The sequence below is a fragment of the Suricata suricatta genome, chromosome 9 (assembly GCF_006229205.1).
Source record: "Suricata suricatta isolate VVHF042 chromosome 9, meerkat_22Aug2017_6uvM2_HiC, whole genome shotgun sequence".
Classification (NCBI taxonomy): domain Eukaryota; kingdom Metazoa; phylum Chordata; class Mammalia; order Carnivora; family Herpestidae; genus Suricata; species Suricata suricatta.
In genome coordinates, this window is record NC_043708.1 from 23,621,951 (window position 1) to 23,645,476 (window position 23,526).

At 38.2% G+C, this 23,526-nt stretch overlaps 2 protein-coding genes across 3 annotated transcripts in view; one reads left to right on the plus strand and one right to left on the minus strand.

Moving 5' to 3' along the window:
• ADCK1 (aarF domain containing kinase 1) overlaps positions 1–2,993 on the minus strand; it is a 163,449-nt gene extending 160,456 nt beyond the window's left edge. For both annotated transcript variants that reach the window (XM_029952829.1, XM_029952826.1), the window contains exon 1: positions 2,153–2,993. The gene's annotated coding sequence lies outside the window, so the exon portion shown is untranslated. The remainder of the gene's footprint in view (positions 1–2,152) is intronic.
• Positions 2,369–23,526, plus strand: part of SNW1 (SNW domain containing 1) — a 35,036-nt gene continuing 13,878 nt past the window's right edge. The window contains exons 1-7 of the mRNA XM_029952830.1: positions 2,369–2,435; positions 8,037–8,190; positions 12,136–12,297; positions 20,244–20,339; positions 20,520–20,626; positions 21,514–21,618; positions 22,715–22,784. Coding sequence (XP_029808690.1) covers positions 2,422–2,435; positions 8,037–8,190; positions 12,136–12,297; positions 20,244–20,339; positions 20,520–20,626; positions 21,514–21,618; positions 22,715–22,784 — 708 coding nt within the window. The 5' untranslated portion in view covers positions 2,369–2,421. The remainder of the gene's footprint in view (positions 2,436–8,036; positions 8,191–12,135; positions 12,298–20,243; positions 20,340–20,519; positions 20,627–21,513; positions 21,619–22,714; positions 22,785–23,526) is intronic.

Genomic DNA, 23,526 nt, shown 5'->3' on the forward strand with positions numbered 1-23,526 from the left:
TACCATGTGTCTAGCAAAGAAAGAGGAGCATACAAATATATATGTATTCATGTATATTTTTAAATGTAAAGATAAACCATAAGAAATGTTTTTAAAGATTATCTATAAGGGGGGGGCGCTTGGGTGGCTCAGTCAGTTAAGCGTCTGGCTTCGGCTCAGGTCATGATCTCACGGTTCGTGGGTTCGAGCCCCGCGTCAGGCTCTGTGCTGACAGCTAGCTCAGAGCCTGGAGCCTGCTTCAAATTCTGTATCTCCCTTTCTCTCTGACCCTCCCCTGCTCATGCTGTCTCTCTCTGTCTCTGTCTCTGTCTCTGTCTCTCTCTCTCTCTCTCTCTCTCTCAAAAAAAAAAAAGATTATCTATAAAAAGAGGAAGGAAAAATGACAGAACAGTCAGGGAAAGAACCTAGAACTCTCTAAATGTACCACATATTTGGTAAATTTTGGCTTTGAAATGATGTAACTGTTTCACAAAAAAATTTTTACAGCAACTAGTAAGAATTCAAAGCAAAAAGAAATAAACCTGACTATCAAGTTAGTGGCATACTCCCACAGAAAGTCTCTTACTTTCTTCTTTTCTTTTTTTTTTAATTTTTAATGTTTTTATTTATTATTGAGACAGAAAGAAACAGAGCATGAGTGGGAGAGGGGCAGAGAAAGAGGGAGACACAGAATCTGAAACAGGTTTCAGGCTCCGAGCTAGCTGTCAGCACAGAGCCTGATGTGGAGCTCGAACCCATGAACCGTGAGATCAGAGCCTGGAGCCTGTTTCAGATTCTGTCTGCCTCTCCCCTACTCTCTCTCTCGTTCTCTCTCTCTCTTTCTCTCTCAAAGATAAAATAAACATTAAAAATTAAAAAAAAAAGAAATCTCTACACCCAACACGGACTCAGAGTTACAATCCTGAGATCAAAAGCCACATGCTCTACCAACTGAGACAGCCAGGCACACTCTGTCACTTTAAAGCAGTGCAATTGACTATACATGCCTAGAGAGATATATTCTAAGGGCAAAAAAATAGAAAAAAAATCAGAAAGTATTATCATTAAGCATATGTTTAGTAATCATATTAGTAATGTTATTCTGAAACTATTTCATATATATAGTAGGATAAAACAATTATGTTAATTGATTGTCATTGCCATTATTGCCAAATGTAATTATATTAATGCCAGTAGGTACCAAGATTTTCAGAAGAGATATGCTTATAAAATCAAAGTTAAGCAAAATCTGTGTAATCCTAAATTTGCACTGGAAATATTAATATAAATGCATGATATAATCTAAATTATTTTAGTTCTGTCAAGTAAAAAAGCTTACAAACAATAATCAACCCATTAACAATGAATATTTGTAGCATCTAGGTTGTCTCCTCTAAATATCACTTTCCTATTTGAAGGAGGGTTCCTTGGAGAAATGACTGATTCCAAGTCTGGGGTAGAAAAAGTACTAGATGAGCCTATAACACCTTGTAACACCAGAAATTGATTCATCCTGGGTAGGGGCTCTGCTGCTTCTGCTCAAAGTAGGGTTTTGGCTCAGGAAAATTCAAAGAGCTGCATATTTACAGTATATGCACTTTTCTGTATGTGTGCTATACTGCAACTAAAAGATTGCATTTACTCTCTATCATGGAAAATGTCCAGTGTATGAGTATAACGAACATCCAATTCCTCATTATCCAGCTTCAACAGTGATCAAAAATGGCTATTCTCATTTCATATATACTCCACCCACTTGCCTATCTCCAATATTTGTAAACAGGTTTCATTTATCCTATTAGTTCATCAAAGATTATGTTTAATCCATAATCTAAGTAAAACACATAAACTATCTAAAATGCAAACATGCATAATATACAAAAGAAGTGTTGTAAAGATAACAACCAAGGTTCACACTATCTTCCCAGGAGAGTGTTTGGGGCGGGAGGAAGGGAGGCGGAGTGTGGAAAGAAAAGTTTCAAGTGTGAATGTTTTAAGAATGTCCTAAAACTCTCCATTCGACAGTTTCACAAATTTCCTATTGTTTTAAAATCCTATCACTCTTTTATTTAACGTTGCTGTTCCCGGGATAATCTTGTATTTGGGACCCCTCGCTACATGGGGAATGAGACTGAGTGGAGAATAAAATAAAACAGCTTAAAAGGCATCTCACCTTCGTTATTTTGCCTAGGGAACGACCTGTCATGTCACAGTGTTCGAGCGATCCATCTGCCTTTCTTAAACGAAGCCCCTATCTCATGAATAACCAGTCGGTCTGGTTAGGATGGAACCAAATCGTACTCTTGTTCAAAGAACTACAAATCCCAGAAGGCCTTTCGACAGAGGCGCCTGCGTATCGCGTGCTTGTTCCTTTCCCTTCCTCGTCAAGGGGAAAGACCCGCCCTGCGGTGCTGTCGCTCGCGTTGGAAGAAGCGGAAGAAGATGGCGCTCACCAGGTGGGTTGTTGATTGGGGTCCTCGATACGGAAGGCTCTGGGAGTACCCACCTTTTTCATTTCTCTGCCCACTGTCTTCGGGCGGTGACCTGGCTCAGGGCACAGAGCGACGTGGGTCGCGACCACGGCTAGGCCCTCCTGCCGGCCTCCGGGGAGACTAGGCCTCACCGAAGCTGGGGTCTTTCCTGAGCGGTTTCCCGGGTTGAATGCCCCCCAGCTCATTAGGGCCGAAAGCCTTGGCGCGATTAATAGTTTTTTAGTCCCAGATGCCGAGGAGTCGCACGTGTTTTTCGCTTGAGCATCTCGGGGCTGTGGAGAGGTCTCCGTCCGGTCCGCGGCTTGCGCCGGCACGGTGGGGATGTGAAGGGCAGTGGCTTATTTCGGCGGAGTGAAGCGGCGGGAGGCGACTGCCCGGCTTAACGGTGGTGTGTCTGCCGAAGTCTCGGTCTCTGTCCCGCAACAAGGATTCCTGAAGAAAACGGGCCCGGCACTGGACAGAGATTTTAAATTAGCCACTGTCGTGACCGCTGCCTACTAATAAGGCGCCGCAGCTCTGCACTTTAACTTTGGACCTTAGAATTTCTTCCGTAGATAGAACCACTTCAGATTTTTGCTGTTCTTGGTTGCCTTGGTAACCGCATGTAAAGTGTTCCCCGCCTTTGAGAAAAAGATGCTTAAGTGGGAGAATCCGAGGAGTTACGTAACTTCTACTGGTGTGGGACCTTGCTGCCCTAAGTAGAAAAACTTTCCATGCGAATGCAAGCAGGAAAAGTTGAATTGTCTAAGATCGTTGTAAAGACAGTAATCATTTTAGGACATAAGGTTGAGTTCCCTAAACACATTTGATTCTCCTTATATTTAATTTTCCTGGCTGATGAATCCTAAAAATGTATTAAGCAGAAAATTCTTAAGGGAATTAAGTTTGGGTTCCTTGCATCCTAGGGGTCGTGTGTATTCAGAAGGAAATCTAACCGTCTTTGCAGGGAAGATGGGGTGCGAGGCATACAGATAGAACACACAAATGCTCTCTTGTGTAGTGCTAACCTTAAGCGCAAAAAGAATGAGATGAAATTATTTGAATGGACTGGGAGTTTTCTTTAGTAAATGTTACAAGCAGCAGACTTTTGAGTGTACCTCCAGGTGGCAGGCACAGTGGCAAAGATTACTAGAGTTATGAGGAAAGGTTTTGTGGAAAAAGTGGAATTTGAAAAAGACATGCAAGAAAGTAACAAGAAGTGTCATCGGTATTGTGTGCTTAAAATGGCAGTGGCGGAGTGCAGTCTTCAAATGACTAGTGTTGAGGTGGCTGGGTGGCTCAGTCAGTTGAGCGTCCGACTTCGGCTCAGGTCATGATCTCACAATTCGTGGGTTCGAGCCCCGCGTCGGGCTCTGTGCTAACAGCTCAGAGCCTGGAGCCTACTTCTAATTCTGTGTCTCCTTCTCTCTCTGCCTCTCCCCTGCTCATGATCTGTCTTTCTCTGTCACTCAAAAATAAATAAATGTTTAAAAAAAGTTTTTTTTTTAAATGACTAGTGTTCAGGACTACATAGTGTTGTGAGTTTGTTGAGTTCTGGCTAATTTGATTTTTAGAGATGCTCTCCAGTTTCCAGGTGAAGTGTTCTGTCCGGTTCGTCAATCGCCCACGTTGGGGGCCACTTATCTGGTCTAGCCGCTCCGGCCCCGGGGCGGTGTATCCTGCGGGTTCTTTCCTGAGGGAGGGAGAGAGAAATAGGGCAGGAAGGGGACGCACAGTGAGTCAAGACAAGCGATTTCTGATCAAGCCCCCTTTATTAAGAAAAATAATACTCTTATATAGGGTTTGGGGCGGGGAACTGACCCAGGTTGGTTGCCAGGTAACAGAGTCAAATGAATATTAGAGAAAGGGGAAACCGAAACTGAAACCCCGGACACTGCATCGGAAGAAGCGCCCAGACTTGCGTCTGCAATGCTGGGGAGGGGAAGCTTAGCGCTGCATAATCCAAAATGCGGTTTGATCTTTTGTTCATTTTGGCTTTTTTCATCTGGCTCAGTATGAGTGTCTCCAAAATCTGGACCAGGAAATGCACTCTCCTAGCCTCCAGATGTAAATCTTGTTTTTTCTGGTTGCTCCCTGGAGAGCGATATATCCTTGCCTGAGGCAGCCAAAACTCAACAACAGTGTTCTCTATCTCCAACATCTACCAAGGATTCTTAACAGCAGGGCTTTGACATACTGATGTGTTACAGTCTTGTGTCACCAGTTATTGTTAGTAACTAAAGACCGAAAGTCATACTGACTTCGTTTTCTAAATTCAAGTGTATTTAAGGTTATGTGTCTAATAACATCACTTGGATTTAATATGCTATATTCAGTAAAGGGGGAAGGGTAGACTAAGTTGTCTCAGTAGTAAAACACTGTTGACATTTGGGGCTGGATAATTCATTCTGGTATGGGGCTGTCCTGTGTATAGTAAGATGTTTACCAGCATCTTTAGCTTCTACCCACCAGATGCTAATGGCACTGCTCCCATGCTCTACCCCCAAGTCTTAACAATCATAAGTCTCCAGGTATTATCATGCATTTACATGGTAAATATTTTGTCACACACACACACCCCCAGTCGAGAGCCACTGAGGTGGCCTTTCTGCTTGCATATGCAGCCTGCTCTGTGCTCCTTCCCTCTACCTTGCTGCTGCAGGAGTGTGCCTCTTCATGGGAATGTCATCCTTTACAAGGAACTGCAAAATTAAGACCCTCTGGAAGGTTAGAGTATGTTCAGACTCTAATCCAAGCCAAGTTACCTGTTTATTGGATTGTCTGAACTCTCCACTTTGGCAGGCTGTCTGCCTTTTGATCATTTTAGTGACCAGTTCTTCCAGCATAAGGTAAAGAAAAGAGTAAAATAAGTAAATATTTTGGTTTCTTTGTACCTGTCTTTGTATGCCTCCTATGTACTGGATGTACATGGTATACTGAAAATAACTATGGTAGAAACCCAAAACTTTTTTAACTCCGTTCATCCATCCTTGAGTTGTAAGTATTTGTTGAAGGTCTGCCATGTGCCAGGCACTATTCTAGTGCTAGTTTTCCAGTATTAAATCAGTCTAGCAAACTCCTTATTTTCGAAGAGCGTACATTCTCGGAGAGACAGACTATATATATATATATATATGAGTAAACAAATCAATAATGCAAGTTCAGGTAGTAATTACTAGGAATAAAAATGAAAGAGCAGAGAGTGACTCAAAACGTGGGATGGGGTACTGTTTTGGGCAAGGTGGTCAGAAAACAGCTGTGAAGAGGTATCATTGAGCAGAGACCTGAATGCTAAGAAGCAAGGACCAAAAGATCTAGGAGGAGTGCCTGGCTGGCCCGCTTGGTACAGTTTGCAAATCTTGGTCTCAGGGTTGTAAGTTCAAGCCCCACGTCGGTTGTGGAGATTACTTAAAAATAAAATCTTTAGGGGCGCCTGGGTGGCTCAATCGGTTAAGTTTCTGACTTCATCTCAGGTCATGATCTCACAGTTCATGCGTTCGAGCCCCGCTTCGGGCTCTGTGCTGACAGCTCAGAGCCTGGAGCCTGTTTCAGATTCTGTGTCTCCCTCTCTCTCTGCCCCTCCCCTGCTCGCTCTCTGTCTCTCACTCTAAATAAAAGACATTAAAAATTAAAATAAATAAAGCCTAAAACAATAACTTTAAAAATAAATAGGGGCGCCTGGGTGGCTCAGTCGGTTAAGCCTCCGACTTCGGCTCAGGTCAGATCTCACGTTCATGGGTTCGAGCTCCACGTCAGGCTCTGTGCTGACAGCTAGTTCAGAGCCTGGAGCCTGTCTTCAGATTCTGTGTCTCCCTCTCTCTCTGCCCCTCCCCCTCTCATGCTCTGTCTTTCTCCGTATCAAAAATAAATAAAACATTAAAAAAATTTTTTTTAATAAATAAATAAAATCTTTAAAAATGAATGATCTGGGAAAGAGTTTTCCATAAAAGCACTATAGGAAAGAATGTTCTTAATAGAGTATTTTATGGCAGATGGAAGAGCAAATGTAAAGATCTTGAGATGGCAGAAGGGAAGGGGATAGGATTGTAGTGACATAAAGATGGTGAGTGCAAAGGGTAGAGTGAATTTAGTTCTGCAAACATTTAAGTAGCCCTCACTGTGAACTGGACAGTGCCAGGAGAGTTAGAGATGAAAGAAGCAGAAGCCATGATCCCTGCAAGTTGCTGACAGTCTAGTGAGAGAAAGAAAGGTAAACGAGTAGATGAGTGTGACACAGGGATAAATGTTATAGTAGTGGTACATAGAGTGTCTTGTGGGAGCATGATGGGGGGCAACTGATCCAAATTGGTAGAATCACAGAACAGCTCTGCATGATCAAATATGTATGGAACAATATGCATTGGTCAATATTTAGACACCGTGTCAAGGGCCTCAGAGGTTTTCTCATTTACTACTTAGAACAACTCTGTGAGGTAGATGGTCTGTCATTACAGATGAGAAAACGGAGGTTCAGAGAGATAAGTAACTTATCTGGGTTACTACCTAGCATAGGTTGGATTTGAACTCTGAGCTCTTAGCTGTCATATTGCCCAACATTCTAGACTGGATTAGATCCCTCTAATGTATGCCATCATAGCCCTCTATACTTTTCCTTCATTATTTACTACAATTTTTGATTAGGGATTTGTGTCAGCATCTGATTGTCTCTCTCTCCTCTGCAAGAATGTAACCTCTCTCTTAGTTTATAGTCTCATTGCCTACATAGCACAGAACCTGCACCCAAGTGATCAATAAATATTTTGAATAAATAAGTTCTGCTTATCCAAATACGCTTACTTGCCAAGAATCACAGAAGAACCTTAACTATTCCATTAAACATATTATTCATTTACTGGAATCTTTCTGTGATGCTTTGGGTTATCTCTATGATAAAATTTATCATACTTCAAAGTTGTTAAGAATAGCTTGGTAGAAAGGCTGCTGTGATTAAAGAATGACAAACTACATCTTTAGAACTTCTCCTTTGAATCTTTGACCTCTTAAGTTTTAAGTTGCATTCTAAAGTAGATAACTTCAGGAAAACACACTTAAATATGCAACTTGTGTTTTCTTTCTTTTATCCACTCTTTGTTACATTCAGTACTAATCCTTATTATTTTGTTGTCATTGTTGTTGTCAACACTAAAATACTTAAAATTAAGAAGCATAAGAGTAAAGTAGTTAAAACTAAGAAGTATAAAAGTAGTAAAGACATCAAGAAAACCATATAGTGGACAGTTGGCCCCTGGGTAATTGAATGTTTTCTTGCTTGTTACAAGAAAAGAAATGTGGAAGCATAAACACTCAATAGCTTATTATATGAAATATCTGTTAGTTTTTTTATTATGGGTATCATTTGTCTCCATCTTAGTCAAATGTTTTTACTGTATGTCTCTGAGCAAATAATTTATTTCTTCCCAGGCAAAGTAAAATTATTGATATTAAATACTGCCATGAATCATTGAAATGTTTGCTCTTTTGCTCAAGGGAAAAAGATTATGATAAAATAGTCTCTGTTGGCCAAATTGCAATGATCAAACATGAGAGGGTTTTTTTTAATCTGACTTTTATTATCTTTTCTTATAGCTTTTTACCTGCACCTACTCAGCTCTCTCAGGACCAGCTTGAGGCTGAAGAAAAGGCAAGATCCCAGAGATCACGGCAGACCTCACTGGTCTCCTCCCGGAGAGAACCTCCCCCATACGGGTACCGGAAAGGCTGGATACCTCGGTTATTAGAGGTAAATGATTGTGTTAACATTTATTATAATACCCTTGTAAAATACTCTAGAACCTCTGCACATGAATGCCAATATGCTAGAGATCCTGTTTGTGAGTTCCTAAGACATGTATTCCTTTTAGAGGATTGATCTTTTTCTTCTGCTTTACTATCACTTCTTTGTGATCACAAGAGAATTGTACCTGTTTATGTCTCTTCTTATGTCCAGCTATTAAACACGTACAAAAAAAACTAACATACTGTCTGTAAATCTAGGGATTACTGCATATGGAAAATATCGGAAAAGTAAGAGGAGAAAAATGAAAGAACAAGTTCATGTTTGGGTGCCTTTCCCTCCCTTCTCCTGGTGCACAATGCCACATAGCCCTGAATAGACAGCCTTTGTCCAGGGAAAACTCCAGCAGCGTTTCTGTTTCTGATTTTTAAAACACATAAGTAAAAATAAATGTTTTTACATCATAGCTGTGTTGCTGTTCATGTGACACTGGGCAGATCTTGACCTCTCTTTATCAGTTTTCTTGTCTTCAATTTGAGAATATTAATATATGTCTAATATACATATTAGATCAATGTTTTAGAAGGTATAAGAGAATTTGATGGTCGATTTGGAGGCAGTGAGGGAGAAAGAAGACTCTGAAATGACCTTTTTATATATCTAGTTTATTTCCAAAAAACAAACTTCTTTGGTAGTACCTATCTTCCTGATTACTCTGTGTCCTTTACTGCAGTTAATACATATTCTCTCCCTAATTCCAGGGCAGACTTCCCATGCTTGACCACCTTTTTCATGTAGGGAGAAAAAACAAACATTTGAGACTTAACTATGTTGCTACCCCAAGACTACCTCCTCTTTGATCAAGCCTTTTTCTTTTCTGTCTCTCAGTATTCATTCTGACCCCTGCAAATTTCATTCCTCCACGTTCCAAGGAATGTACCTGCCCTATTAAAAATCTTTGTGCCTGTACCATTCATATTTGTACCCAGTTATTTTCATTTTATCACTCTGTTACATTCTGTCCTTTTATGGTTGTGATTTTTACCTTACAAATGTGAAGGGCTTACGCCCTCAACCTTTTTTCTTGTATGCCTCCAAGTGGAGATCATAGTGAATTAAGTATTCGTTGGATTGAAATTTGTTGCTTCATACCCCACAAGATGCTGTCTCTCCGATGTTTGGCATTCCCCCTGCCTACCAGAACATTCTATAGAGCCCAAAAGACAAACTCCCAACTAGATAATGTCTTTTTAAAAGTTTCCTTGTTTTTTCCCTATGCTCTCTAGTCCTTTTTAATTCTAATCTGTGAAAGACAGTCTTACTGAAATTCCTAAGTTTTTTTGTTGTTGTTGCTTTTGTTTTCACTGATGGTGTAATCAGTGAGATGCGGACAAAAGAAAAGATTATCAAGGAGGCTGTAAAGCCCTCCGAGAAGGTAATGATTGACATTATCTAACAGGATAATGTGTCTCTTGGGGGATTATAGATATTCTTCACTTGCCTCGCTAGATTACAGAGTGGGGATAGCAGACGTCATTTTCCGTACAACAGAAACCTCATCCTTACTTCTATTTCAGCATGATGATATTTAGGTACCTTTTAAAGTCTTCCTTGACTAAAGGTTTCATACATCCTCGTGGAACAGAACAGTTTATTTGAAAATCAAACCAAAATGGCCAGCTAATCTGGAAATACTGTGAATGCTTCTTGAGGGGAGTGAACGTTTTGTGGAGAAAGTATTTTGTTCTAGTGTTCAGAGTAAAAGCTGTGATTTTCTGGCAAGCTTAATGACCGCATAATGCCACATCCACAGCTCTGAAGTGCTTATTACAGTTGCAGAACTCCCACAGGTCTGAGTACATGTCAGATTGATGGCCTGGCTACAGGTAGCACCTTTCTTGGGTATATTTTAACTATTTTCTGCCAAATTCAGAAGAAAATGTCTCCCTTAGCTTTATTGTTTGTTTTTAAAAATTTCAAAATTTTCTTTTTGCAAGTCAGCATATTGTACCTAGGAAATCACATATCCAGATCTAATGGAATATTTCTTGAAGGAGGTCTTACAGAAGTAGTTATTTATATGGGGCGCCTGGGTGGCTCAGTGGGTTGAACATCAGACTTCAGGTCATGATCTCACGGTTTGTGGGTTTGAGCCCCATATCAGGCTCTGTGCTGACAGCTCAGAGCCTGGAGCCTGCTTCAGATTCTGTCTCCCTCTGTCGCTTGTGCTCTCTCTCTCTTTCTCTTTCAAAAATAAATAAATAAACATTAAAAATTTTTTAAGTATTATTTACATAAAAATTTTCCATCAAACCTCCTCTAAATGGTTAATTTTAATATTTTTCCTATCATTTTCAGTAGTACTGATTTGCCCTTACAGAGCTAAAAAGAAAGGAAATTTTTTTTTAATTTTTTATGTTTATTTATTATTGAGACAGAAACAGAACATGAGTAGTGGAGGGGCAGAGAGAGAGGGAGACACAGAATCTGAAGCAGGCTCCAGGCTCTGAGCCGTCAGCACAGAGCCCGACGCGGGGCTCGAATCTACAAACCATGAGATCATGACCTGAGCCAGAGTCAGATGCTTAACTGACTGAGCCACCCAGGCGCCCCAAGAAAGGAATTTTAGTTCAGTAGAAAATACAAAGTTTTTTGGAGTCAAAAGATCTGAGTTCAAGTCCTGCTTACGCAGGACATCTTGGGAATATCACTTAAATTTTCTAAAGTAGAATTTTTCCCATATGAAAATATGTGTTGTTGAAATACAAGAACTAAGTGAGTGTGGATTATTAAGTGAGTGTACATTATAATAATTCCTAAGCATATATTACTAACTTTAACAAAAGTATTTAAAAATTGTATTTAACATCCATATGTTTATTCAATCATCTACTTTTTTGTAATGTTAAACTTTGTCAACAGACAGTACTTAGTTTGTGCTACTTTAGAATCTTAGTTCTCTCTTCTAAATAATTGTATATTGTCATTCTTAGAAATGTGGTGAACTCATTTCTAAGGGCCTTCCTATTCTATATATTTGCTTCACATGGAACAAGAATAAATATGTTATTAAAATCTGGTTCCAAGAAAAAATTCTTTACATTTCTGCCCTGTTCTACCTTGACGTTTTCCTAAGAGCATTATGCTAAAACTAAAAATCTTTTCTTTGTCCTAAACATTCTACTTAATTTCTTCCCATCATGTATATAAAAATCTTTGCCATGGTCTAGAAACCCTTTCACAATCTGGTGTTTGTGTACCCATACAAGCGTATCACCCAAGTGTCTGCTCCTCTGTCCTCGGTAAGCTCCAGCCTCACTGGACACGGGGCTCCTAGGACATCCCAAGCTCGTCCTTGCAGTGGTGCCTTCATGCTTCTTGCTCTACCTAGAAGATGCATCCCTCAGACCTTCCCACGCCTCAGATCTTCCCATGCTTCTCGTTATTCAGCTTTAACTCACATTACCTCTTCACAAAGACTGTCCCAGCCACACTATTGAAAGTAAACTTTCTGGGGCACTTGGGTGGATCAGTCAGTTAAGTGTCTGACTCTTGATTTTGGCTCAGGTAATGATCTCACGGTTCATGATTCGAGCCCTGCATTGTAGTGCTCTGTGTTGACAGGGCAGAGCCTGCTTGGGAGATTCTCTCTCTTCTCTTTCAAAAATAAATCAATAAATTAAAAAAAAAAAAAAAAAGGACAGAAGATTTTCTTTGCAGTCCCATTATATTTTCAAGGCGTTTATTACAAGCCAAAGATTAGGCTTTTTACATCTTTGCCCACTGGAAGGTACACTGCACAAGACCAGCGATCTCTGTTTTCCATACTGCTGTATCTCTTAGCATCTAGCACAACAAGGGCTCAATAATTATTTGGTGAATGAATGAATATATCTTGAATCTCAAATTATGATTAAGTATTCTTTTTATTCTTCCCTTTTTAATATATAGGATTTTGGAGATGGAGGTGCTTTTCCAGAGATCCATGTGGCCCAGTATCCACTCGATATGGGACGAAAGAAAAAAATGTCAAATGCACTGGCCATTCAGGTGGATGCTGAAGGAAAAATTAAATATGATGCCATTGCTCGGCAAGGACAGTCGAAAGACAAGGTAATCCTCTCATTGACTCCTCCCTATTGATAAATATATATCTGGCCATTTAGTTTTGTTAAAATAAGCAATGAAATATACTTAGGGCAACTGAAAATATGACTTCATAACAATATGAACAATATATTATGACTTCATAACAGCAAAGACTTTTTCCTTTGAAATCTCCCAAATAGTTGATAATTTATATATCCTTAGGGTTTTCACTTGTTTAACATTTTAAAAATAATTAGAAATTAAATTTAATTGATTTAAGTTCTTTTCTAGTACTAACATTATTTAAATGCTAGAAAATTGGTAAAACTACAGTTCTAGCACCCTAAAAAACAAAAAATCAAAATTTATATTTTATATACTTACAAAGTACTTACATAGCTATTTAATTATTTTAATAATTCACTTGAATGTAACGGATTAAACTTTTTTCTCCCTTAAGTATAAAACTGGCACTTGCTATGCAGATTTATGAGGGCCTTAACTTACAAAGTAATCCAAAAACCAAAAATAAAATTTACTTAAAATAATCTCTTCACAGAGCAGCTATGCTCAGAGCCAAGGAACTGTTTTTTAAGAGAAGACCTAGTTTTTCCCTTGTAAATAAGTACTCCATGCAGAGGTAAAGATTTCTTCAGAATTGAAGATGTTGGGGAAAATAGTTGAGAGCCTTCAGTACCTGTCCTTTGTCTCTTTCTCTCCCCAGACGTTTTCATTTTACTCTCTAAAATTGCAGTAATGACCCCATCCTCTACTCCTGTATCCTGGGTGCTGCGTTCTTAGGAAAACAGTTACCTAATCATGCAAATCTGTGTCTCAGGTTTCGACTGGGCTCCCTTGCTGTTCCTCCAAGCTTTAACTCCTACTCCTCTCCATCCCCTGTGAGGGTTACAGGTGACATCTGTTTGCACATGACAACTAGTGGAGGAAAATTGTTTGCTTTCTTTATCCTGCACTTGGCTTTCTGTCTTGACTTTTCCTTTTGTCTCTATAAAGAATCTCTTGTCTAAATTTAATCTTGGCAGGTGTGCTCTAGCGTATCCTGGATCTCATTCCTCTCCCTCTCCTTTACAGCTTCACTTTTTCTTTATTCTTCTTCTCAACCGAGACTTTCACCTCCCTTCTTCTGGCTCCTTCCTGTTAGCTTTTAAATATGCTTGCTTTTCTAATCGTTTGAAAGAAAACTTTTTCCCCTGACTACCCTCAAGGCTCCCTCTGGCTACCACTAAATTTTCACCTAGTTTTCTTCACTTTCCTTCAAGCTTTTTGCTTGTTATCTGTTCTCTCTACTTTTTACTTCCCTTTCATACTTCATTTCACTGTAATACAACCTCATCTCAACCAGTCTGTCAAGATAAACTCTGGCAAAGGTCTCTAAGGCTTTTCTCACAACACCATCTCTTTTACTAATCTAGTTTATTCCCTTGGCTAAAATTACCACTCATGTTGGTGATTGTTGGATCTGTGTTTCCAGCCGGGTTTTCTCTCCTGGGCTGTAGGTCCTTATATCGTACTATCCACAAGGACAGCTCTATTAGATTTCCTCAAAACACCACTCATCAAATCCAAATCTAAATTCGTAATTTTCCACTTAATTTACCTTCTCTATTCTCTAACTCAGTGATTGGCAGTGATATCTTCCTGATTGTGCTCAAAGCCTAAGAGTTATTTTTCCCCCTACTATTTTGTTGATTAAAAAAACAATAATAAATTCTTATCATGGAGGATATCAGCAGACATAAGTATGTGTGTACTGCCTACTCCTCCCACTTTACTCCCTACAGGAAGTACCGCTACTATGATACGTATCTTTCCAGATCTTTGTTAGTAGATTTAGATATTGATGTATATATATTCCCACTTTACATACACAGATACACACACACTGTGTTACATGAATGAGATCTTAATATTCATAACTTTCATAGGCTTGCTATTTTTTACTTAGTACGTTTTGAAGGTTTTTTTATTAGTACATACAGGTCTGCTTTATTTTTTTTAATCTATATATAGAGAGAGAATTCCAGGTATGCTTGTGCCCTAATTTTTTTTTTAATCATTGATGGTATCTAATGTTTTAGTTTTCAGATAGTACTTTATTCAAGGGCCATATACAAACACCTTTTTGCACATGAGTATTTGTGTAAAATAAATACTTAGTAGTGAACTTACTGCGTCAAAAGCTACTCAGATGTGCGATGTGACTGTAATGGTACAGCTCTCTAAAGAACCTTTGCTGAGCAGTCATTCCATTCTTCTGTGTTTCCTTTAGGCCTTCCAACCGTTCAGCCATCGTGATTTCTTACGTAACACTTCTCATGTATATGCCCTCCTGTGCTTCTTAGTTCAGGCCCTTATCGTTTCTTGCTTTATTTACCACACCAGAGTCTGAAACTATCTCCTTGGCATTTATTTTTCCTACTTAGAAAAACAAATTCATCCTTGTGTATATGCTTAGCTTTCTCTCTCTTGCCCATGTATACACCCACAAGTGTGCACACTTTAAATGTTTCCATGGCCTTTAGGGTCAGAACCACCCAATCTCCTTATGGTACATTTGGCCCCTTCCTTACCTTTCTAGCCTAGCCTCAACTTTCATGACCCAGCAAACTGAAATCCAAAAATAAAAAGTCCAGTTTTAGCCATTCTTTTTATTTTCATTATAAAATAATCGCCACTGTACATGGTTGTTAAGGAAGAAAAATTTTTCAGGGCACCCAGCTGGCTTGGTTTGTGGAACATGTGACTCATGATCTCAAGGTTGTGAATTCAAGCCCCCAACGTTGGGTGTAGAGATGACTTAAAAAATTTTAAAGTCTTTAGAAAAGAAAAGAGAAGAACCTTTCAGACATTTTCTGTAAAGTTCTGCCATGAGGAATTACTTGCAGCTCCCTTATTATGACAGTCTCTCTTACTCTTACTTCCCATGGATGCCCCTGTATCTGTGGGAAAGCTCTTCCCCTATTCTTTGACTAAATTCTGTTGCTTTTTTTTTGTTAATGTTTGTTTATTTTTGAGAGAGAAAGAGAGCACAAGTGGAGGAGGGGCAGAGAGAGAGGGAGACAGAGGATTTAAAGCGGCTCTGTGCTGAGAGCAGAGAACCTGATGTGGGCTTTGAACTCATGAACCGTGAGATCATGACCTGAGCTGAAGTTGAACACTTAACCGACTGAGCCACCAGGTGTCCCTAATTTCTGTTGCTTTCAAATCATAGCTTACTCTTCACTGTTTTAGAAAACTCTTCCTAATCTTCCCTGGCCAGATGGGGTATCCTTCCTTCCTCTTCCCTATGTTTATCATAGCAGTCATCACCTTTTGTTGTGTTTATCTGTTTGCTGCTATCTGTGTCATTTGACTATAAGCTCCTTGAGGATACAGATTGTGTCTTTAGATTTCCTCTTTGCACCTAACTTAGTACCTAACAGCTTGACACACAGAGATTCATCAGTGTTATTGGAGGAGGGGAGCAGTTTTCATTGAATACAGAAAACCACTTCTCCTGAGCCAGTCGGGAAGCATAGTCCACTCCTAAATACACTGGAAATACGCCCTGTGCTGTGGAGGCCTTCACTAGGCTTCAGCTGCCTTCGTTTTGGTACATCTCTCCTTCTTTGGAAAAGTCATTATTTATTGGTATATGCTGCCCCTCCTCTCTCATTGGTTAGGAAAAAGAAACATTTTAGGACAATAGTTTAGCATCAGCAGGTTGATTAGTTTTGAATGACACATAGTTTTAGCATTTTGCATTAAGTTTCATGACTGGAAACCAAGAATTTTCTCTGATGCCTAGGAAGTGTCTGAAAGTCTTTTTCTTTCTCTAACAACCTTGTATACTGGTGATTATTTTGTTTTGAAAGGTAAAGTCAGGGGACATCTGGGTGACTCAGTCAGTTAAGCATCTGACTTCCATTTAGGTCATGATCTCACAGTTCATGGATTTGAGCCCTGCCTCAGGATCTATGCTGACAGCTCAGAGCCTCAAATCTGCTTTGGATCCTGTGTCTCCCCCTCTCTCTCTGACCCTCCCCTAGTCACGCTCTGCTCTTTCTCTCTCAAAAATAAAGAACATATTTTTTAAAAAAAGTAGCGTAGAAATGTTAGAACTGTTTTATTTTTAGATTTTAGTGTTCTGGCCAAATAAGGTCTCTAAAGTAATATTCCTTTATACACTAAAAGCCTTACACGTTTGTCTGTAATGCAGCCACTGGAAATGAATCCAAAACTCGTAGTTTATAGAGGCACCACTCAGAGGTTCATACTAACCCTGATCCTAACCCTAATGGAGGAAGCTATGCATGTCTAGGGGTAGGATGTATATAGGAAATCTCTCTGTCTTACTTTTAATTTTCCAATGAACCTAAAGCTACTCTAAAAACATAATATCTTTAAACACATACACACACAGAATGAAGATTTTTTTAAAAAATGAGTAGGGCACTGAATGAATTGAGAAGGAAGATAGTGAACAGAGTGAGTACTTGACTCTTCTAACATTGTTTCTGGCCAATGTATTTTCTTGCTGGACATTGTACCCTGAAACATACATTTTAATTTCTTGCACAAATTTAATAAATAAGTATTTTAATTTTTTTAAAAGTGGACGGATTAATGCATGAAGTTTTTGAATGCATTTAATAATTCAACATTAACTGCGTACGTGTTGGCAAATGCGTTTGGAGGAAGGGACACTTCTTGATAGTTAGGACTGTTGTGCCATTGTATAATGTTGAATGTAACTGCCACTACCTATTAAATACCTGTAGTGCCTTGGGGGTGGCAGCCTTGCCCTGTTTTAAAACAACTGATTTTCAAGTTTTAGAAATAGGAATTGACTACTAAATGTACAAAATGGGGCTTTAAAAATTCATTATCATTCAGGTGGCTGATATTCAGAGTCTGACATAGGACCAAAATAGCTTATTGGATTATTGAATTTGCATTATAGTGCAAAGATTTCTGATTTATATCAGAGAGATCTGGTTTTCTTCAGAAACCAGAGAGTTATCACTGAAATATTAATAGCGAAAGGTCAAGAATGGTAAATGCTAGCCCTTAGGTATGAGAGATTAAGAAAAAGGCAAGATTTCAAGGGATAAGTCTAGGCCTTAGATCTCTCTACATGTAAAACAAATACTATACTCATAAGACTTACAGTAATACAAAATTGGTAGGGAAAACATTTTCTTGAATTAAATTTTGATGGAACTAAGTGCTCTTTTTTTTCAATTGTGACTTGAGTGATAAATCAGTTAAAAGTCTTGATGTTTACTTTTTTCCTCTGAAATATATGCATAGGAAATGTTACGTACATGGTATTCCCTAAGAGAATGCCCCCAAACAAGTAACTTCCAGCAACTTTAAACTGACCCCAAGATAAATCAAATATTACCTTGTTCATATGATTTCACAAACTAGCTAAGCCTAAAGATGGTGTTTTCTTTCTGCTTCCAAAATGGCGAATATGTTTACAGATATATCCAGTCAGGTCAATCCAGTCCTTTGCCAGTTTTCAGTAATTTAAAAAAAAAAAAAAAGCTTCACAGATGATTTATTGCCTTATCTTATTCACAAAGCCCATTTTTGCTCCTCATACCTTCTAGAGTATGCTGTATTTTTCAGATAACCCTCCCCAGCCCCTTTGCCTCCTGGGATATTCTGAGTTTCTTCAGCACATTTGGTTCTTAGGAAGTAAAAATTTGAGGTTTTATAGTTAATTACCAGGAATCTTGCTCTTCAGATGTCCTTCACTCAGCTTTGTGAGATGCTAGGATCTTATTGATGCTCATTTAAAGGGTTATTAACTTTGGAATACCCAAATAAGAAGCACAAATGGCTCTTGTATGCTAAATTAGTATTGAGGCTTTATGTTGAGCATATATGACTACCAGGGAGCCATTTACTTAGAATCTTTTCCTGTAATGATTGCTGTGTAAAAATAATTAACTCTTCATAGTCTAGATATTATTTTCTAAAGTATTGATATGTAATTTTAAACTCAAGTGGTATTGATGTTTCCATCTTGAAAAGAAATAAGACTTTGAAGATCATTACTAGCTGTGTGATGCTAATGTACTGAGCCTTAGACTTGTCCCCAGAGTGAGCTTTAAGTCCCATCCAAATGAACACTGAGGGGATGGTGACACATAGCTCACATATCGGTGGTCGTGTTTTGTGGTAAACTATCTATACTTTTCTTGCCTGATCCTTGGTCTCTATTCCTGAGAAAAATAAGCTAGCCGATTCAATCTATAGTCATGAGATAGTTTTTTCTGGGAAATCCACAGCTTATATAAAACATTCTGCAAGGCCTAAAATATAATCATCTTTAGCATGGAATCGAGCACCTCTAAAATTCATATATTCATTTGTACAAAAAATATTAACTTGAATGCCGACTGCAGGTCAGGCATTGTTACAGGCAGTGGAGATACTTTACTGAATAAGAGATTTCTGATCAGTAGTATACGTGTAATTGTTGTGCATACCTCAAGGTTGATAGAAAAATTCAATTATTTAATATATATAAAGCAAAAGAATAGTGGAACAAAATAAGTGCTTAATAAATTTTAGCTATTATAATTACTATTATTACTTTAATAGAATACATGATAAAATGGAAAATAATTTCATACTGTGAACAATGCTTTGAAGACAGTAAACAGTGCTGTGACACTAAGTGATTGGTTGGGGAGGGGTTGCTGCTTTAGCAAGGTAGTCAGGGGAGACCTCAGTGCATCCATGACCTTTGAACTGAAACTCAGAGGCTGAGAACTCACATGAAGAACTAAGAACAGAATTCGGGAAAGACATGTTGTGTTAAAAACAAAACCATCACAGAAAACCAGAAAGAGCTACAGTGATTGAAGCATCATTAATGAGGAAGTAAGAGGTATGGGGGAGATTAAAGCTGAAGGCAAAGCCACTATAGGTCTCTTAGGCCATCAAGTGTTTTTTGCTCTGCTGTTTAGAATAAGAAATTAAGAATAGCCAGCATTTCCTCTAAGCTATTTTTAATGAATGTCTTGCTAGAATGCAGTTATTGATAGAAGAATGGCTTATAGTAGTAATTTTTGAAGGTCTCAGATACCTGGGAATTGGGTTTCTTTTATAATGATTCGGTATTCTTTATATGTGTATCAAAAATTCCTGACTAAAGCAGCAAAATCTAGAATGCTGTTTATTTGCTAAATTCCCAGTACCTCTTTTTTTCTATAAAGTCTGCCATGTACGATTGTATGAAAGTATTTGAAAAGTATAGATGGACACAAAAATAAGTGATACTCTTTGTCAGGGGCCTCCCACATCAGTGGAGCCTCATAGAGACATGGGAGTCCAGTAAAAATCCTAGCTTTTGTAAATTTGGATAATGAGTATAAGTGGTGTATGTAGAATATATTTTTTCTTTTTTCTCCCCCCGGCCCCCTGCAGAAGAAAGTGTTCTGGGTTTTTTGACCATGACATGTGTTCATTTCCTTAGTCTGTGAATGGAGTTGCCAGAAAAGACAAACATTATAAGTAGGGTGAGGTCAATGAAATTTTCCAGGCCCAGTGAATTTGGAAATTATTTGGTAACCTGACTTAAATTCTGATGAGTTTGTAATCCAAGATAATAGTGCAATAGGCAATTTATATCATCATTAATTTCAAGTCTTAGTGAGCCTCAAAAATAGGGATCACTGATGCATAAGATTTTGCTGGCACAATTTATTTGGATAGTGACTTGATTAGAAGATCTCAAATAATTTAAATGCATGAGGTCAAAGGAAAATTATTAACTTATATAGCCAGGGCAATAATTTGTGTATATATTTTAAGCTTCCTTAGTTTTAAAATCTAAAAGACAAAATCTGTGTCCTAAATTTGTAAGTGTGCTGACTTCTGAAATGACTTAATGAGGTTGCTTCTTCTCATTCTCTGCTCTTCTTGATCCTGCTTGTGTTTGAACATTTTAGGTCATTTATAGCAAGTACACTGACCTGGTTCCCAAGGAAGTCATGAATGCAGATGACCCAGACCTGCAAAGACCTGATGAAGAAGCCATTAAAGAGGTAACTGGGCATTGATTTTATATATATATATATATATATATACACACACACATATATATACACACACACATACACACACACACATTATATACATAATGTTATATATACATAATTATTTTAGATGGCTCTTGACATCATTATTAACATCCAGACCACTCACTGTGGTGTTTCTTATTTCAGATAACAGAAAAGACAAGAGTAGCCTTAGAAAAATCTGTATCACAGAAGGTTGCTGCAGCCATGCCAGTTCGAGCAGCTGATAAACTGGCTCCTGCTCAGTATATCCGGTACGATGTTGCCTGCAAGTCTTACTCGCCTGTCGGACCAGACTGGGGTGGGGGGGCTCTGGCATTCTTTCACTATCCTGCTTAGCCACAATTGGAAATTCAGTTTTTTGTCATGATTTGAAGTCTGTTGACTCAGCATGTGACCCAAACCACAAATACTATTTTAGTTTCCCACTTATATATAATAGGCATTATATAGTTACCTAATATTTACATAATGATATAATATTAGTATTGATAATGTCATAGTTCATTATATAATAGTTATATAACATGTAAGAATAGCGGGATAATAAAATAATAGTAATATTGCTAATATTTATAAAATAATAGACATCTTTATATATATACTTACAAATATATATACTTATATATATATAATACTTACAAATTTTGAGGGACTTCATTGAACTAAACCTTTGTGTAGAGAGATGTTTCACATGTATAGGAAAATTCAGAGCTTATAGGGCTGCTACTCTTATTCTTCCTCTGTTTTACGACCCATGATTAGCCAGGAACTACTAATTCTAAGTTGCCTGCTGAAACATTATGGGGTGTTTTTCCTGAAATGCAAACTCACAAAATAGGTACCATTTTCTAGACTTCTTATCTGTACAGTTGAACACTATGCCTTCCACAATGTAAAATGGACAAGGATGGATTCTTTGCAATCCAATATGAATCCACTTCACATTTTGCTTATAATTCATAATTGCTGTTAGTTCTCTTATCTTCGTGGCTCTCTGCTCTACCTGAATATTTTGTAATTTTCTATTAATACTTTGTAAAAGGTATTGACAGTGTAGTCTAACTTAGGATTATAACAGAAGAAAAATACCCATTGAGCTTGCCTTAGTTACACCTTTAATTTTACCTGCATTCTTCAGATACACACCATCTCAACAAGGAGTGGCTTTCAACTCTGGAGCTAAACAGAGAGTTATTCGGATGGTGGAAATGCAGAAAGATCCAATGGAGCCTCCACGGTTCAAGTAAGTGGGTGGCCTCATCAGAATAAACTCTATTCTTTTTTTTTTTTAAATGTTTTATTTATTTTTGAGACAGAGAGAGACAGAGCATGAGCAGGGAGGGGCAAAGAGAGAGGGAGATACAGAATCAGAAGCAGGCTGAGCTGTCAGCACAGAGCCCGATGCGGGGCTGGAACCCACAAATATGAGATCATGACCTGAGCTGAAGTCAGAGGCTTACCCGACTGAGCCACCCAGGCACCCCTAAACTCTATTCTTAAAAAAGGTATCAAGAAGAATGGTGTCCCAAATGTCCGTTAGTGAGTGAGTGAGTGAGTAAATAAATTGTGGGACATCTATACATGGAATACTATTAATATTAAAATAAATAAAAAAGAATAAACTTTTAATACATTAAATAACATGAATGAATCTCAAAATAATTACGCTGAGTGAAAGAAGCCAGACAAAAACAAATACATTCTATACAATTCCGTTTTTTTAACATCCTAGAAAATGCAAACTAATCTATAGTGACAGAAGATAGATTGGTGCCTGTGGCGAAGGAGGGAAGGACAGTGAGGCGAGGAGAGGAATAAGAGGGATGTGTAAGGAGCATGCACAGACTTGGAGGTGCTGAGTGTATTCACTATCTTGATTGTGATGATGGTTTCATAGGTATATGCTGTCAAACTTAACTGTTCACTTAAATATTTATAGTTAATTGCGTGTCCACTATACCTCAATAAAGCTGTTTTTTAAAAAGAAGAAAAAAATGGGGGTTCCTGGCTGGCTCAGTTGGTAGAACATGTGACTTGATCTTGGTGTTGTGAGTTCGAGCCCCACACTGGATGTGGAGCCTACTTAAAAAAGTATATTACTTCATGAAATGATAATGATATTGTGGAGATGAAGGTGGGTAATGATGATGACAAGGTTGGCTGTGTTTTAACAGTTGTCAAAGCTCAGTGATTAATATATAATAGATGGGCATTCATTAAACACTCTCTTTTTTATGTATTTGAAGCTTTTAAAAAAAATGGGAAGGGGAGACTTGAGACAAATTAGCTAAAATGGAAAAACGTGTAACATTCTGGTTGTATTTTCATTTATCCTTCAGGATTAATAAGAAAATTCCCCGAGGACCTCCTTCTCCTCCTGCACCTGTCATGCATTCTCCTAGCCGAAAGGTAATCTTTGCTATAGTCTAACATCATTTTATATGTTCATGATTATTCATTTTATAAATAATCTTCCATAGAACAAAGTCTAGATGCCTATATGGGTACATTTGCCACACTTACTGTTTTTTAAGTTATTTTTCAAGATCAAATGGGGAGCCACACAGGGCTATTATGTGTAGCTCCAGAGGGCATAAGAGAATGTATTTAAATTTTTAGCTGTTAGTTTTCTTGTTGTTAGCCTAAGCCCTGCTTGTAATGGAATGAACAGGGTCTGCTCTTTGACAAGCAGGATATTATCATAGTTAAGGGAACTGAGTACCTAGGATTAATAGGCCCCTGATCATCTGAGTGGCATTTTTTAGATATGATTTATTATCCAACTAAAAGAACAAGTTTTCTTCTCAAAGAAGTCATGTCATTGTAAATATGGAAAAATACTAACCAGCATTGATAATTGTCAAAAATAATGTATAGATTATTTTCCATTTTTATTTATTAATATTTATTTTATTTATTAAAGTTACTACTAGAATCCATGTTGGAGGAACATAGTATATAGTAGTGCTACCAAACCAATATAGCTTTGGCTTTTGACTAAATCGGTTCATATGTCAGTGTATATTGAACTATCTTTGGAGAGAAAGATTGCACTTGGGTTTTTAGCTAGACTATAAATCTTAAAATGTCTATAGATGCTGGCGAGGGTGTGGAGAGACGGGCACCCTCCTACACTGTTGGTGGCAATGTA